The 14,797-nt window shown below is 36.9% G+C and overlaps 1 protein-coding gene across 1 annotated transcript; it reads right to left on the bottom strand.

Annotated features, from left to right (window-relative positions):
* Positions 1-2,073: 2,073 nt before the first annotated feature.
* Positions 2,074-13,593, bottom strand: LOC119561789. The gene is made up of 4 exons (XM_037875268.1): positions 13,540-13,593; positions 13,252-13,448; positions 13,107-13,185; positions 2,074-2,109 (listed from the first exon to the last, which is right to left on the bottom strand). Exons 1-4 carry the CDS (start codon positions 13,591-13,593, stop codon positions 2,074-2,076), a joined length of 366 nt encoding a protein of 121 aa, XP_037731196.1.
* Positions 13,594-14,797: the final 1,204 nt, after the last annotated feature.

Genomic DNA, 14,797 nt, shown 5'->3' with positions numbered 1-14,797 from the left:
TCAAACAAGGCATACGAAAGAAGCGCAGCTGTGTACAACCGGAGGTCACGAAATGTACGATTCGCAGTCGGACAGGAAGTATACCGGAAGAATTTTACTTTGAGTAATTTCGGCCAGAACTATAATGCCAAATTCGCGAAGAAATTTATTAAGTGTCGAGTCAAGTCAAGGATAGGGAACAACATGTATGAGACCGAGACATTGCAAGGGAAACCTAGTGGAATATATCACGCGAAGGATTTGAAGCAGTAAGAACGGACCTACAAGCGACCCACGACGAGCACTGGCTCCCGCGACGAGATTCCAAGTCCATTAGTGGTCATCCACCCAAAAAAACCAAAACAAATACAATCCGATGTCCAGCTGGGGAAGAAGAAGACATCGCAACAAGCTGTTCGGTAGTATGTGTGGGTGTGATCCCTCGTTGGGCCTTGTCCTGATGTCCCAAAATGATCCTCCGTGTTTTCAGGGTAGTTCCGGATTTACAGATGTCTGGAAGATGTCCATAGGAGGGATGTCTTCTATATTTTACTAGCGTTTCGGAGAAACAAGCATCCGAAACGCTAGTTTGGTTGTTATGTCGCCATCCCTCACTAATCGAGTAATCGAGAAAACCAGGGATGCGAAGTGGGTTTAGGGTTTCCAGTGATGGGCAACGTGAGAATTGGAGTCAGTTCGGGGGCGAATTCAAATTCAAACCGGACAAATGGAGGTTATAGGGACATTGACCCAGAATGCAGGGAACCGAGGTCCGTAATCTGCATAGGTTGGCGGAAGGAAAATGGCCGACACTAGATCAGTTCAGATTTGGTGTCGGCGGCGCGCAGTCGCAGCGGGTTCAAGGAATTAACTATCTCCTCACGCGGTCGTGGTGTGCAAGTGGCCATCAGCGCCTAGATAAGTGCAGCCAAAAATTTCGAACGCAATAAATAAAAAGGAGTGAGCTCGCTCGTGCAAAGTTTTCACCGGTCGCCGACGCCGGAGAACGGTCTCTGAAGCCGGACTGGCCAAGACCCTACGGTGAGTGCGTTCCTGTTAGTGGGGGGAAAGAGAGTCCAATAGGAATCTTATTTCAGGCCAGCGAGAAGAGACGAGGAAGGTAGGGGCCAGGTTCCATTAATTAGGGCCTGGCCAAGTTTTTCTTGGAGTAACCCCGGTTCTCGGCCGGAGATTACGTCATCGGCGAGCCCGGTGCCTCCAGCGCTAGCTACCAGGAGGAACCTGTCGTGCCTGCGAGAAATCATCCGCGCGCGTTGGGAATTTACTCCAGGAGGGGGCATAATCCTCCCCAGAATTCGGTGGAGGATTCGATTGCGCGTCACAGCACGTGGAATTACATCACCAACCGGACCTGGAAAAGATCGGCGGCTCACTGCGAAATAGTTTTTTTAGCTTTATGTTGTGTTGTCCCTTAGTTTATTTAGTTATTTGTTTATTTAATTATTTATATTCTTTTCACATAAAATTTGTTGGGGGAGGGGATCTTATCTAACATTTAAAAATTAACCTATATATATTGCACATAGATACTACCCATATTGCACTATTATTTATTTATTATATCACCAATTTTATACTGTTTATTGCCGGATGTGAACAATTCACGGCGAGTGTTTTTTTCACATTTGTTTATTTAGTTATTTGCCACTTATCGCTCCTTCTGGGCGAGGCTTGACATTTAAACCGTCAAAGCCAAGAACTTGTTAATCCCACGGGGAATCCTCTCCAGCGACCGCGTCGAATAGGTTATAATCGGGTCTGGGATCCCCTTAAGAGAGCTCTTTTAGGTAGGGACCGAAATAAAGAGAACAGACCAGTCTACGTAAATCCCTTTGGTGACTGTCGCACCCGGCGGGCGGTAGTTGATGGGTTTCCTTACGGGAAGCTGAAGCCCTGTAAATAATTTAAGTAAATAAATGATACTATAATGAATATGGAGTAGACATATCTTTCAGAGGGGAGGGAACATGTAAGCGGTTCCAAGATGTCTCACGGTGACCGGTCCAAGGGGCAGTCGGAGTCACCTACGGCTGCTATGGTTGGGTGGGAGCGCAGAGGCTTTGGGTTTGCCCCCTAAAGCCCACAATATATCTGATGGCGTCCTGTGACCTGAAAAGGAACAAGTCGGGGAATTAGTTTTGTGATAATCACGTGTTGTGTTAGTTTTATAGTTTCGTCAATGTTTTGGTCCAGTCATAAAGCAGCTGTTGCAGCGTGAAGTGTTGTGAAGTACAAACATCTGTTTGTTTATTGTTGCGTGTGTGTGGGCAGGGTTGGAGTACCCACACCCCAAGTGCTCTAGAGCTAGCCGGCGCTGCCCACTCGCGGTCACACGTAGTCCTATTTTGGGACATAACAATATTCAGACAATTTTACTATATGAAGAGTATTTAGCAAATTAAATTATCTTTTCAGAGATATATAGCACGTTTCTGTAGCATTAGTTGTTTAGATACTATAAGAATACACACAATTTATTTATGTGTGTGTGTGATTTCCTGGAAGAGTCACACTATTTCGTCAGAATCCAGATTTCACGTGTTGTCTCTTGTATTCGTCCTGTGGTCCTCCCACAGCATGTATAATGTGCTCGGCGCAATACTACACTTCCCACCAACTCACAAACCAAGTTAAATACACTTTATGTATAGTTTTAGATATATATTTTAAGTTCCTTGGATCACGTCTTGTCACTTCAAAATTATGCGGAATAAGTGAGAGCTGAACCAGCTCATCGGAACCAAAACGATATTAGTGTTACCAGTAGTGAGCAGAATACTTTTGCTTATACGATATTCTTATCGATATGAAGTAATGTCATATTCCAACACACCTCCTCAAAAGTCTGATGCTCATGATTTATAAATTTAAAGTTTAATAAAAAATTTGAAATTTGAATTGGCAAGACAAGATATTTCTGGGAGTGCACATTGACCCAACATTTGTTGCTTGAATTGGGGAAATCCAGTAAAACCCAATTGGGTCAATCTTAAAATTAATACAAAAAAAAATGAATATTCAAAATGACAATATGATGTGATGCAAAATTAACATACAAAACAATTAAAGGCAATTTCAGGAAGTAATCTTATAAATTTGAAAATTATAAAGTAATTAGGAATATCTTCTGTTTCCAAACTTAATAACTAGAAAATATAACAGATTTTAAATTCAATAACATAGTTTCAAAAAATTATTCTTTTAAATGATAAATTTAATTATGTCTTCAACTTTTATGTATAAGTATATAAAAAAAATTGTCGTCTGCATCCATCAATCGGTTAAGCCAAGACGCTGTCTTAGTTGTGCGAAGCGTGGAGCTGGGAGTGGTTTTGTTAATATATCCGCCAGTTGATGATCTGTAGAAATATACTCAAGTTTTATTAGTTTATTTTCAACTTGTTCACGTGAAAAATGATATTTGATGTCTATATGTTTTGAACGTTTGTGGCAAGAGGGGTTGTTGGCGATACTAATACAGCCCTGATTGTCTTCAAAAATTGTAATAGGTTGCTTTAGATTTATGTTCAAACTTTCTAGTAAAGATTTTAACCATAGGGCTTCCCTTACAGCCTCAAACAATGCCATATATTCGGCTTCGGTTGATGATGCTGCCACTGAATTCTGTTTTCTAGTACTCCAACAAATCAGGTTTGTTTTAAACATCTTGAAAAGATATCCTGTTGTACTTCTCCTATCCAATTGACTTCCACCCCAATCTGAATCTACATATCCAACAAAGAAGTCGTCATTCTTCTCAGTTTTAGTGAATGTTAGCTTAAAATCAATAGTACCTTTCAGATATCTTAATACCCTTTTTAAGCATAGCCAAAGCTCTTTATTATTTTTCTGACTATACCGACTCAAAATATTTACAGATATACTGAGATCTGGCCTTGTACATAGCATTACATACATAAGGCATCCAATCAAACTTTGACAAGGAGAATCGTCTCTTTCATCAGAGTCTAATAAATCAAAGTTCAGTTTACTTGGAAGTGGTGAATTTACAGAATTACATTGCTCCATTTTAAATTTTAAAGTAATATTTTTAGTATAAGCTGATTGGCTTAATTCCACTTTACTTTCTTTTGTGTCTATTTTAATACCAATAAAATACTTAATTTCCATTAAATCTGTCATTTGAAACTCATTAAATATGACTTAAATTTATTCATTGTTAAAATGTTTTCTGTACAAATACAAGTCATCTGCGTATAACAAAACATATATATTTTTTAAAATAGTCCCTGTATCCAAAATATATATACATCTATCTACAGGTGAATTTTTAAAACCAATATCTTTTAAAGCCTTTTCAAACACTTTAAACCAACATCTAGCCGCCTGCTTAAGACCATAAATTGCTTTATTCAATTTACAAACATGACTGCAATTACAAGACAGTCCTTGAGGAACTCTCATGTATATTTCCTCTTTTAAATCTCCATTTAAAAAAAGCAGTTTTTACATCCTTTAAGGCTATACTGGTTTGAAAAAGACATTATAAGTCTGAAACTTGCAATTCTAGCCACAGGGGCAAATGTTTCGTCGTAATCGATTAAATATTCTTGTGTAAATCCTCGTGCTACAAGTCTGGCTTTATATTTTACTGGTCTACCAAACTCGTTCTGTTTTATTGTAAATATCCATTTACAATCGACTATGTTTATACCCTTGCAGAGGGTATATTGATTTCAGTCAGAAGTTTGCAACGCAGTGAAAGAGACGTTTCCGACCCCATAAAGTATATATATTCTTGATCAGCATGACTAGACGAGTCGATCTAGCCATGTCCGTCTGTCCGTCTGTCCGTCCGTTTCTACGCAAACTAGTCTCTCAGTTTTAAAGCTATCGGGCTGAAAGTCTTATATTTTTTGCAGGTAGTATAAAAGTCGGAACCAGCCGGATCGGACAACTATATCTTATAGCTCCCATAGGAATAATCGGACAAAAAAATGAAAAAAAATTATATCTTTGGTATTTTTTAGCATATAAACTCCTAAGCTTGGAAATAACAATTTTTAAATAATTTTGAATTTTGAATTAAATTTTATCGAAATCGGACGACTATATCATATAGCTGCCATAGGAACGATCGGAAAATTTGTGGAAAAATTTAATATGAAAAAAATTATAGCTTCGGTGTTTTTCAACATATAACCTCCAACGCTTGGAAATAACATTTTTTAATTAGTTCTGAATTTCGAATTAAATTTTATCAAAATCGGACGACTATGTCATATAGCTGCCATAGGAACGATCGGAAAATTGGTAGGAAAATAATATGAAACAAATTATAGCTTCGGTGTTTTTTAACATATAACCTCTTACGCTTGGAAATAACATTTTTTAATTAGTTCTGAATTTCGAATTTAATTTTATCAAAATCGGACGACTATATCATATAGCTGCCATAGGAACGATCGGAAAATTGGTAGGAAAATAATATGAAACAAATTATAGCTTCGGTGTTTTTTGACATATTATCTTATACTATTGGAAATATCATTTTTTGTGTTTTTAAATTTAATAATTATAGCTGCAAGGGTATATAAGCTTCGGCTTGCCGAAGCTAACTTCCTTTCTTGTTTTGTTTTCAGGTCTTTCTACCAGTGACCATGTTTTGTTAATTTCATGAGAATTAAGCTCATCTTCAATAGCTGCTCTCCACTGTTCTTTATCACTCCTATTATTAATTTCATCAAAAGATATTGGAGCACTACCTGTTAAAGTTTGCGCATTCATAACACAATTTTTAATCATATCTCTATATGACAATTAGGGCTTTTCTTTTAGTCTATTGCTTTTTCGAATTTGAGTATTAGAATCACTTGGTTCACCTTCAGATAAAACACCAGATATCTCTGGATCGTCATTTTCCACATCATTCTCCACTTCATTTTCAATTTCACTAGGCTGCACATCTGATACTACCATATCAGTGTTTTTCTGAACCGTTTCACTCTCAATAAGACCAGAGTCTTGAAAAGCAGGTTCAATATTTTCTTCAAGAATGGGGAAAATCCATGTTGTTATCAACATCCACAGCTCTAGACATTATCCTGCTTGATTCATCAAACACTACATCTCTTGCAATAACAAATTTGTTATTCTCCACATCCCATACTTTATATCCATTTGGTTCATACCCGACAAGTATACCTTTCCATGATTTGTCATCAAATTTTCTTTTTCTCGTTTTATTGAGAACGTATACTGTCGAACCAAAAACTCTTAAGTACTTCAGGCACGGCTTTTTGCTGTGCCACATTTCAAAAGGTGTCTTTCTGCATTCATGTAATGCACTAGTTGGGCTTCTATTAATAAGGTAGGTGGCTGTTAGCACTGCTTCACCCCAGAAAGTTTTCTGAATCTTGCCCCCTATAACTAAAGCTCGAGCTTTTTCCGTTATAGATCTAATCATCCTTTCGGATACACCATTTTGTTGTGGAGTATGTGGAACCGTCAAGTGGTAACTAATGCCTTTTTGAACACAGAACTCTTTCATTTCATTCGATAAATACTCCCTACCATTATCAATATAAAGGTTAACTATATTTAAATTAAACAAAGCATGCGTTTTAGCTACATAGTCTTGAAATACACTAAAAACTTCTGACTTATAACTCAACAGGTAAGTTACACAATAATGCGTATACTCATCAATAAAAACTACATAATAATTCTTATGATCAACAGTAGATGGGGTTATTGGACCACACACATCAGAATGTACAACAAATAATGGTCGATTTATGTGGTCCTTATTTTTAAATTTATTAAAACTCAATCTCGCCTGCTTTCCCTTGACACAAGCTTCACATAATTTATTTTCTGGTTTTATGTTATTCAGCAAACCTGTATCGTCAAACATATTTTTGGTTTTAATTTCTAAAAACTTTCCCTTACTCAAATGACCTAGCCTCTTATGCCACAAACTATAATTATTATTTTTAGCTGCATTTGCAATACAAGCTAGTTTATTAGAAAAGAAATTAATCAATGGAACATTTCCAAATATACTTCCATTCATTACAATTATTTTACCTTTTCTAACAGTTACACCTCCTGGGTGAAATACAATGGTAAGGCCTGCCTCCTGCATTTTTTAAACTGAGATCAAGTTTTCAGGGATATCAGGACAGTATAAGACATCTTTAAGCTCAATTTTCTCATTTGAATCTGTGTACAGCTTCACTGTTCCTTTCTTAACTGCATAAATGAATACATCGTTCTTGGCAACAGAAATTTTAATAGGTTCATCTAGTTCAGTGATAGTTGTAAACAAACTCTCATTGTTGGCCAAATGGTCCGATGCGCCAGAATCCAATAAGAACCCAATGTTTGGTTGGCTATTTGCGCTTCTCCTCATAAATGCGATCCCATTATGATTTCCTTGGCTTTGTGTGGATGTCATCTGCGCCTGTTTGCCATTTCCATGTTTCTCCTTTTCCCTTTTTAGAGCAAAGCAATCTTTTTTAATGTGACCACTCTTGCCGCAATGAAAACATTTTTTCTGGAACTTTGAAACTCTATTTGTTGTTATAAGAAAATTGAGGCTTACTGTCCTTTTTTACAGCCTGCATAACCTTTAGATTGGTATCTTTGCTAATATTTTTTAGCTTGATCTCGTGATCCAACAGACGATTTTTTACAAAGGCCAAGGTTAAATTGTTTTCTGCTAAAGTTTCTATTGCCGTTATAACGCCGTCATACGAAGATGGCAGTGTTAGTAGTAAATGCGAAACCTTGTCCATTTCTTCAACTTTAGCACCCGATGCTAGCAATTCGGCAATGAGTTCGTCAAACAAATTAAAATGGCTTAATAACTGAGAATCGCTCTTAAGTTTTAAAGATAGCAGTTGCTTGCGTGTAGACAACTGTGAGGCCAAACTCTTCCTCTCATAGATTGAATCTAAATTTTGGAAAACCTGCTTTGCAGTATCTTCACTTTTAGCAAAACCTAAAAACGAGTCACTTAAGTACTCAATGATCACGCTTTTTGCGCATTTCTCCTTTTTCTGCCATTCAACCAAATCTTCTTCTTCTTCTTCTTCTTGGTCTATAACCTTCAATACATCTACATATTTCGTTTAACAATGCCCTTATACGAAATTTCCAGATGGAATGTTTTTCTCCATCAAATGGCCTTATATTCCGTTTATTGGTTTTCTCCATTTTTTTGTTTAATATATATAATAAAATGATACTTTTACTTAGCTGCAGTTATGGCGTGGTCTGGGCCCATAACCTATAAGAATACACACAATTTATTTATGTGTGTGTGTGATTTCCTGGAAGCGTCACACTATTTCGTCAGAATCCAGATTTCACGTGTTGTCTCTTGTATTCGTCCTGTGGTCCTCCCACAGCATGTATAATGTGCTCGGCGCAATACTACACTTCCCACCAACTCACAAACCAAGTTAAATACACTTTATGTATAGTTTTAGATGTTTATTTTAAGTTCCTTGGATCACGTCTTGTCACTTCAAAATTATGCGGAATAAGTGAAAGCTGAACCAGCTCATCGGAACCAAAACGATATTAGTGTTACCAGTAGTGAGCAGAATACTTTTGCTTATACGATATTCTTATCGATATGAAGTAATGTCATATTCCAACAGATACTATAAGCATTTTAAATCTGTTTTTTATACCCTTGCAGAGGGTATAATGATTTCAGTCAGAAGTTTGCAAAGCAGTGAAGGAGACGTTTCCGACCCCTTAAAGTAAATATATTCTTGATCAGCATGACTAGACGAGTCGATCTAGCCATGTCCGTCTGTCCGTCCATTTCTACGCAAACTAGTCTCTCAGTTTTAAAGCTAATTAGTTCTGAATTCCGAATTATTAAATTTGTTATAATTATTAAATTTAAAAATACAAGAAATGATATTCCCAATAGTATAAGATAATATGTCAAAAAACACCGAAGCCATAATTTGTTTCATATTATTTTCCCACCAATGTTCCGATAGTTCCTATGGCAGCTATATGATATACTCGTCCGATTTTAATTAAATTAAATTTGAAATTCAAAACTAATTAAAAATGTTATTTTCAAGCGTAGGAGGTTATATTAAAAAACACTGAAGCTATTCTTTGTTTCATATTATTTTCCCACCAATTTTCCGATCGTTCCTATGGCAGCTATATGATATAGACGTCCGATTTTGATAAAATTAAATTCGAAATTCAGAACTAATTAAAAAATGTTTTTTCCAAGCTATAATTTGTTTCATATTATTTTCCCACCAATTTTCCGATCTATCCTATGGCAGCTATATGATATAGTCGTCCGATTTTGATAAAATTAAATTCGAAATTTTATACTAATTAAATAATGTTATTTCCAAGCTTAGCAGGTTATATGTAAAAAAAACACCAAAGCTATAATTTGTTTCATATTATTTTTCCACCAATTTTCCTATCGTTCCTATGGCAGCTATATGATATAGTCGTCCTATTTTAATAAAATTAAATTCCAAATTCAGAACTAATTAAAAAATGTTATTTCCAAGCGTAGGAGGTTATATGTTAAAAAACACCGAAGCTACAATTTGTTACATACTATTTTCCCACCAATTTTCCGACCGTTCCTATGGCAGCTATGTGATAAAGCCGTCCGATTTTGATAAAATTTAATTCGATATTCAAAACTTATTAAAAATGTAATTTCCAAGCTTAGAAGGTTATATGTTAAAAAACACCAAATACAAGCTAGTTTATTAGAAAAGAAATTAATCAATGGAACATTTCCAAATATACTTCCATTCATTACAATTATTTTACCTTTTCTAACAGTTACACCTCCTGGGTGAAATACAATGGTAAGGCCTGCCTCCTGCATTTTTTAAACTGAGATCAAGTTTTCAGGGATATCAGGACAGTATAAGACATCTTTAAGCTCAATTTTCTCATTTGAATCTGTGTACAGCTTCACTGTTCCTTTCTTAACTGCATAAATGAATACATCGTTCTTGGCAACAGAAATTTTAATAGGTTCATCTAGTTCAGTGATAGTTGTAAACAAACTCTCATTGTTGGCCAAATGGTCCGATGCGCCAGAATCCAATAAGAACCCAATGTTTGGTTGGCTCTTTGCGCTTCTCCTCATAAATGCGATCCCATTATGATTTCCTTGGCTTTGTGTGGATGTCATCTGCGCCTGTTTGCCATTTCCATGTTTCTCCTTTTCCCTTTTTAGAGCAAAGCAATCTTTTTTAATGTGACCACTCTTGCCGCAATGAAAACATTTTTTCTGGAACTTTGAAACTCTATTTGTTGTTATAAGAAAATTGAGGCTTACTGTCCTTTTTTACAGCCTGCATAACCTTTAGATTGGTATCTTTGCTAATATTTTTTAGCTTGATCTCGTGATCCAACAGACGATTTTTTACAAAGGCCAAGGTTAAATTGTTTTCTGCTAAAGTTTCTATTGCCGTTATAACGCCGTTCCAATTTTCCGATCTATCCTATGGCAGCTATATGATATAGTCGTCCGATTTTGATAAAATTAAATTCGAAATTTTATACTAATTAAATAATGTTATTTCCAAGCTTAGCAGGTTATATGTAAAAAAAACACCAAAGCTATAATTTGTTTCATATTATTTTTCCACCAATTTTCCTATCGTTCCTATGGCAGCTATATGATATAGTCGTCCTATTTTAATATAATTAAATTCCAAATTCAGAACTAATTAAAAAATTTTATTTCCAAGCGTAGGAGGTTATATGTTAAAAAACACCGAAGCTACAATTTGTTACATACTATTTTCCCACCAATTTTCCGACCGTTCCTATGGCAGCTATGTGATAAAGCCGTCCGATTTTGATAAAATTTAATTCGATATTCAAAACTTATTAAAAATGTAATTTCCAAGCTTAGGAGGTTATATGCTAAAAAACACCAAATATATTCTTTTTTTTAATTTTTTTCTCCGATTATTCCTATGGGAGCTATAGGATATAGTTTTCCGATCCAGCTGGTTCCGACTTATATACTACCTGCAAAAGATATAAGACTTTTGGGAAAGTTTCAGCCCGATAGCTTTAAAACTGATAGACTAGATGGCGTAGATACGGACGGACAGACGGACATGACTAGATCGACTCGTCTAGTCATGCTGATCAAGAATATATATACTTTATGGTGTCGGAAACGTCTCCTTCACTGCGTAGCAAACTTCTGACTGAAATCAATATACCCTCTTCAAGGGTATAAAAATTACCTTAATCGAAGAAGAACACTCAAAAATAAATTTACAAATTCCATTTCAAACCGATATTCGAAGTGAAATAAACACCGAAAATGACATGGCAATTTATAGTAAACAATATCCTTATGACTTATCAGTTTCAGATTTCGTAAATACTAAAATCAACATTATGCTTAAGTAGAAGCCAAGTAGAAGCCCTTATAATTTACCAGTGTTTGTGGTACCCAAGATAGGACAGAATGAAGATGGCAGTCCCAAACATAGACAAGTGATAGATTACAAAAAACTAAACGCGAACACTATACCGGACAGATACCCGATGCAAGACCTGTCTATAATATTTTTAACAATTGATTTAGAATCTGGATTCCACCAAATTTTAATGAAGGACTCAGATTTTGAAAAACAGCAGTTTCTATTAATAGCGGAAAATTTGAATTTTTACGAATGCCTTTTGGGTTAACAAACGCATTCTTAAATTTTAAAAAACCTATGGATGATTTCTTAAGGGAATAAGTAGGAAAAACTTGCCAGGTCTATATGGATGATATTATTATTTTTTCAAACACTATTTAACAACATTATGCTGATTAAATTAAAATAATTAATACTTTACAAAAATCAAAACATGAAAATTTCTCTCGAAAAATCTAAATTCTTTAAATTAGAAACCGCATTTCTTGGTTACATTGTTTCTCATAATGTAATCAAAACGGATCCTGAAAAAATTGCCACTATTGCAACATATCCGATTGCACGCAATATTAGAGAGCTCCGAAGTTTTCTAGGCCTAACCGGGGTGTTACAAAAAATTTGGGAAAAATGGAAAGGTTTCTAAAAGAATGTCGGAAAAAATTTCAATACAGTTTAACGAACCAGCTGTACAAGCTTTTAACGAGCTAAAAGAGAATCTAATAGCAAAAGTTGATATAGTTCAGACAGATTATATATGATGGACGTTGATGCACTCACTACGAGCAGTACAAACAAGTGGCCCAACGACACCAAGCACGTGCTTGTTACGCGCGGGGCCCTTCTATAAATTTGGGCAAAAATGCGAGTTCGCGAAGAAGATACAAAAGACGGGACACAAATGAAAATAAAAGAAGCAACTAAGAATGACGCAAATGAGTTAAAATATTAGTTTTTAATACCGGGATAGAAGATGATGTGCAAATTAAATGGTGAAGATTGTTATAATTATTACATAGAACGCGAAAGGGCTCGTTCAGACAAAAATTTGATGTACATCGTGGCAGATTTAGGGGATAATAATTTCGTGTTAGTCTAGCAGGGACATTGAATGATAGGCGGTTTACATTATAGTACGAAATTCGTTTTAGCAACAGACGCATTAGACGTAGCTATCGGGACAGTACTAACAGAAGATAATAAACCAATTACGATTATTTCTAAAACATTAAACAAGACGTAATAACTTTATGCCACAAATAAAAAAGAATTGTTAGCCATAGTATAGGCTTTAAAAAATCTCCCAAATTATTTGTATGGAGTAAATGGCATAGAAATACAAACGGACCATCAACCCTTATCGTTCACAATTACGGATAAAAATCCAAACGAAGAAATGAAAAGATGGTAATCTTTCATTGAAAGTTTTACCCCAAAAGAATATACAAACCCAAACAACAAATGTTGTAGTCGATATAACGATATATACGTTTCTGAACAGTCAAACTCAGACCAAGACACACAGCATTCTGCTAAAAGTAGTTTTGAAAATGTAATATAAGTAACCCGTAAACCGTTAAATAAATTTAAACAACAATTGTTATTAACAACGGGGAGGTAAACAATACGTGAGTTATTAAAAATTTTTGACATTATATATATATCATTATATAAATGGCAACGCACCAGGCTCCAACAGGATTTTCCTCTTCCCATAGATCTTTTCGAAGTCCTCGTCTGACCGGTAGGCGAACAGCAGAAAGATCTGGGGGAAAGACGAGAAATAAAGTTTGGATTAGGATAGTAAGAAAAGCAAGAAAACGTTCTGTACTGTGTTTCTTTCTCGACGACATCAGCTGGTTCAAGCAAACTGGAAGATTTGCGATCGAGATACAGGAGCAACAGTCGGGGGGACGTAAAAAGATCCTTTTTCTTCAGGCAGTCGCCAATACAACCGAAATCCGGAGTCCTGAGTTTCTTAAGAACAGGAGTCTCAGAAGCATCCGGATAATTCCTCGGTGTCCTTGACTGACGAACGGCGGTTGAGATGTATCGAGAGGTCGATGGGATGATGGCGAGTGAAGAAACGTGGATTTTTGATTACTAAATAAAATGACACCCTCGACTCCCAAACTTCGACTGAGTCGAAGTTGGAAAGAGTCGACTCTGTCATTGTTTTGTGTTAAACGTTAAATGTTGTTATCATGTTCCAAGGTCGAGGACAGTCCATTAGAGAAATAGCGCCGCAGATCAGTTCACCGTGTAGGATGGGACAGTTTATAGTAGTTCTTTCCCCTTCTGTTTCCTGAAAAAAAAATTACGAACTAATAATTTTTGAAGAAATAAATAATCAAATTAAAATGGGTAAGAATGGAAATAATATGGAAGATTGCGGGAACCTTACGACCCCTTTAGGGAAGGCAGGATCATTCACTTGTCCCCCACTGCAACCAATGCCGTTTCACACTGTAAACCGGGTGGGAAATCGACAACCAGGGCCATGGTAGCGATTTGAGGAACTTTGTGGTAGAATCCCAGAACCAGTTTCGAGCTGAAATGGAACGGTTTATCGGCGACAAGATTGACAAAAATATCAAAGAAGGCTTTGCTGAGTTGATGAGGCAGGTCGAAAGGAGGACATCTCTATCGGGGGGGTCAGAACCATCAACTAGGTCTCAGGGACTCCCTGCGGGCGGTCATTTTGGAAGTCGTCAACCTGGGAATCAGCCGACAATACAAAACCGATTCAGGAATGAGTTATCAGCAGAATCTTCAACAGGAAGGTATACACTTCCGACCAGGTTCCTCTTCCAGTGGAAGCCATCAACCAAGAGACACGGAAGGGCGTCAAGGGGCTCTTCGGCGGAATCATGAAGTCTACGGGTATTCTCAACGAGGGCACTGTGTCCCAGTGCACAAATGGGGGATACAGTTCTCTGGCAACTCCGATGGGATGAGTGCGGAAGAATTTATATTCCGAGTCGAGCACTTAAGGCAGCATTATGGCACGCCTTGGGCGGATCTTATCCGGAACTTTCACCGCTTGGTGGTCGACGGTGCGGCGGAATGGTATTGGCTGCTAGTCCGTACTAACAACATAGCAACCTGGATGGAATTGCGGACGGCTATTGAGCGTCGGTATAGCGACACTAGATGCGACTATGAGAGGATCCAGGACCTGAGTGAGCGGAGGCAAATGCCAGGAGAGTCTCTGGATTCTTTCTTCCACGCGATGGGAAGACTGAGGGCTGCGGTGCGGTTACCAATTACTGAAGAATGGATGATCAAGACCGTCAAGCGTAATCTGTGCGAGCCCTTGAAGCAGTACGTGTTTCCGATTCGGGCATACACCTTGGAGCATCTCAGAGACGAATGTC

Source organism: Drosophila subpulchrella, unplaced genomic scaffold (genome assembly GCF_014743375.2).
Source record: "Drosophila subpulchrella strain 33 F10 #4 breed RU33 unplaced genomic scaffold, RU_Dsub_v1.1 Primary Assembly Seq367, whole genome shotgun sequence".
NCBI lineage: Eukaryota > Metazoa > Arthropoda > Insecta > Diptera > Drosophilidae > Drosophila > Drosophila subpulchrella.
This window is presented reverse-complemented; position numbering and strand designations above follow the sequence as displayed.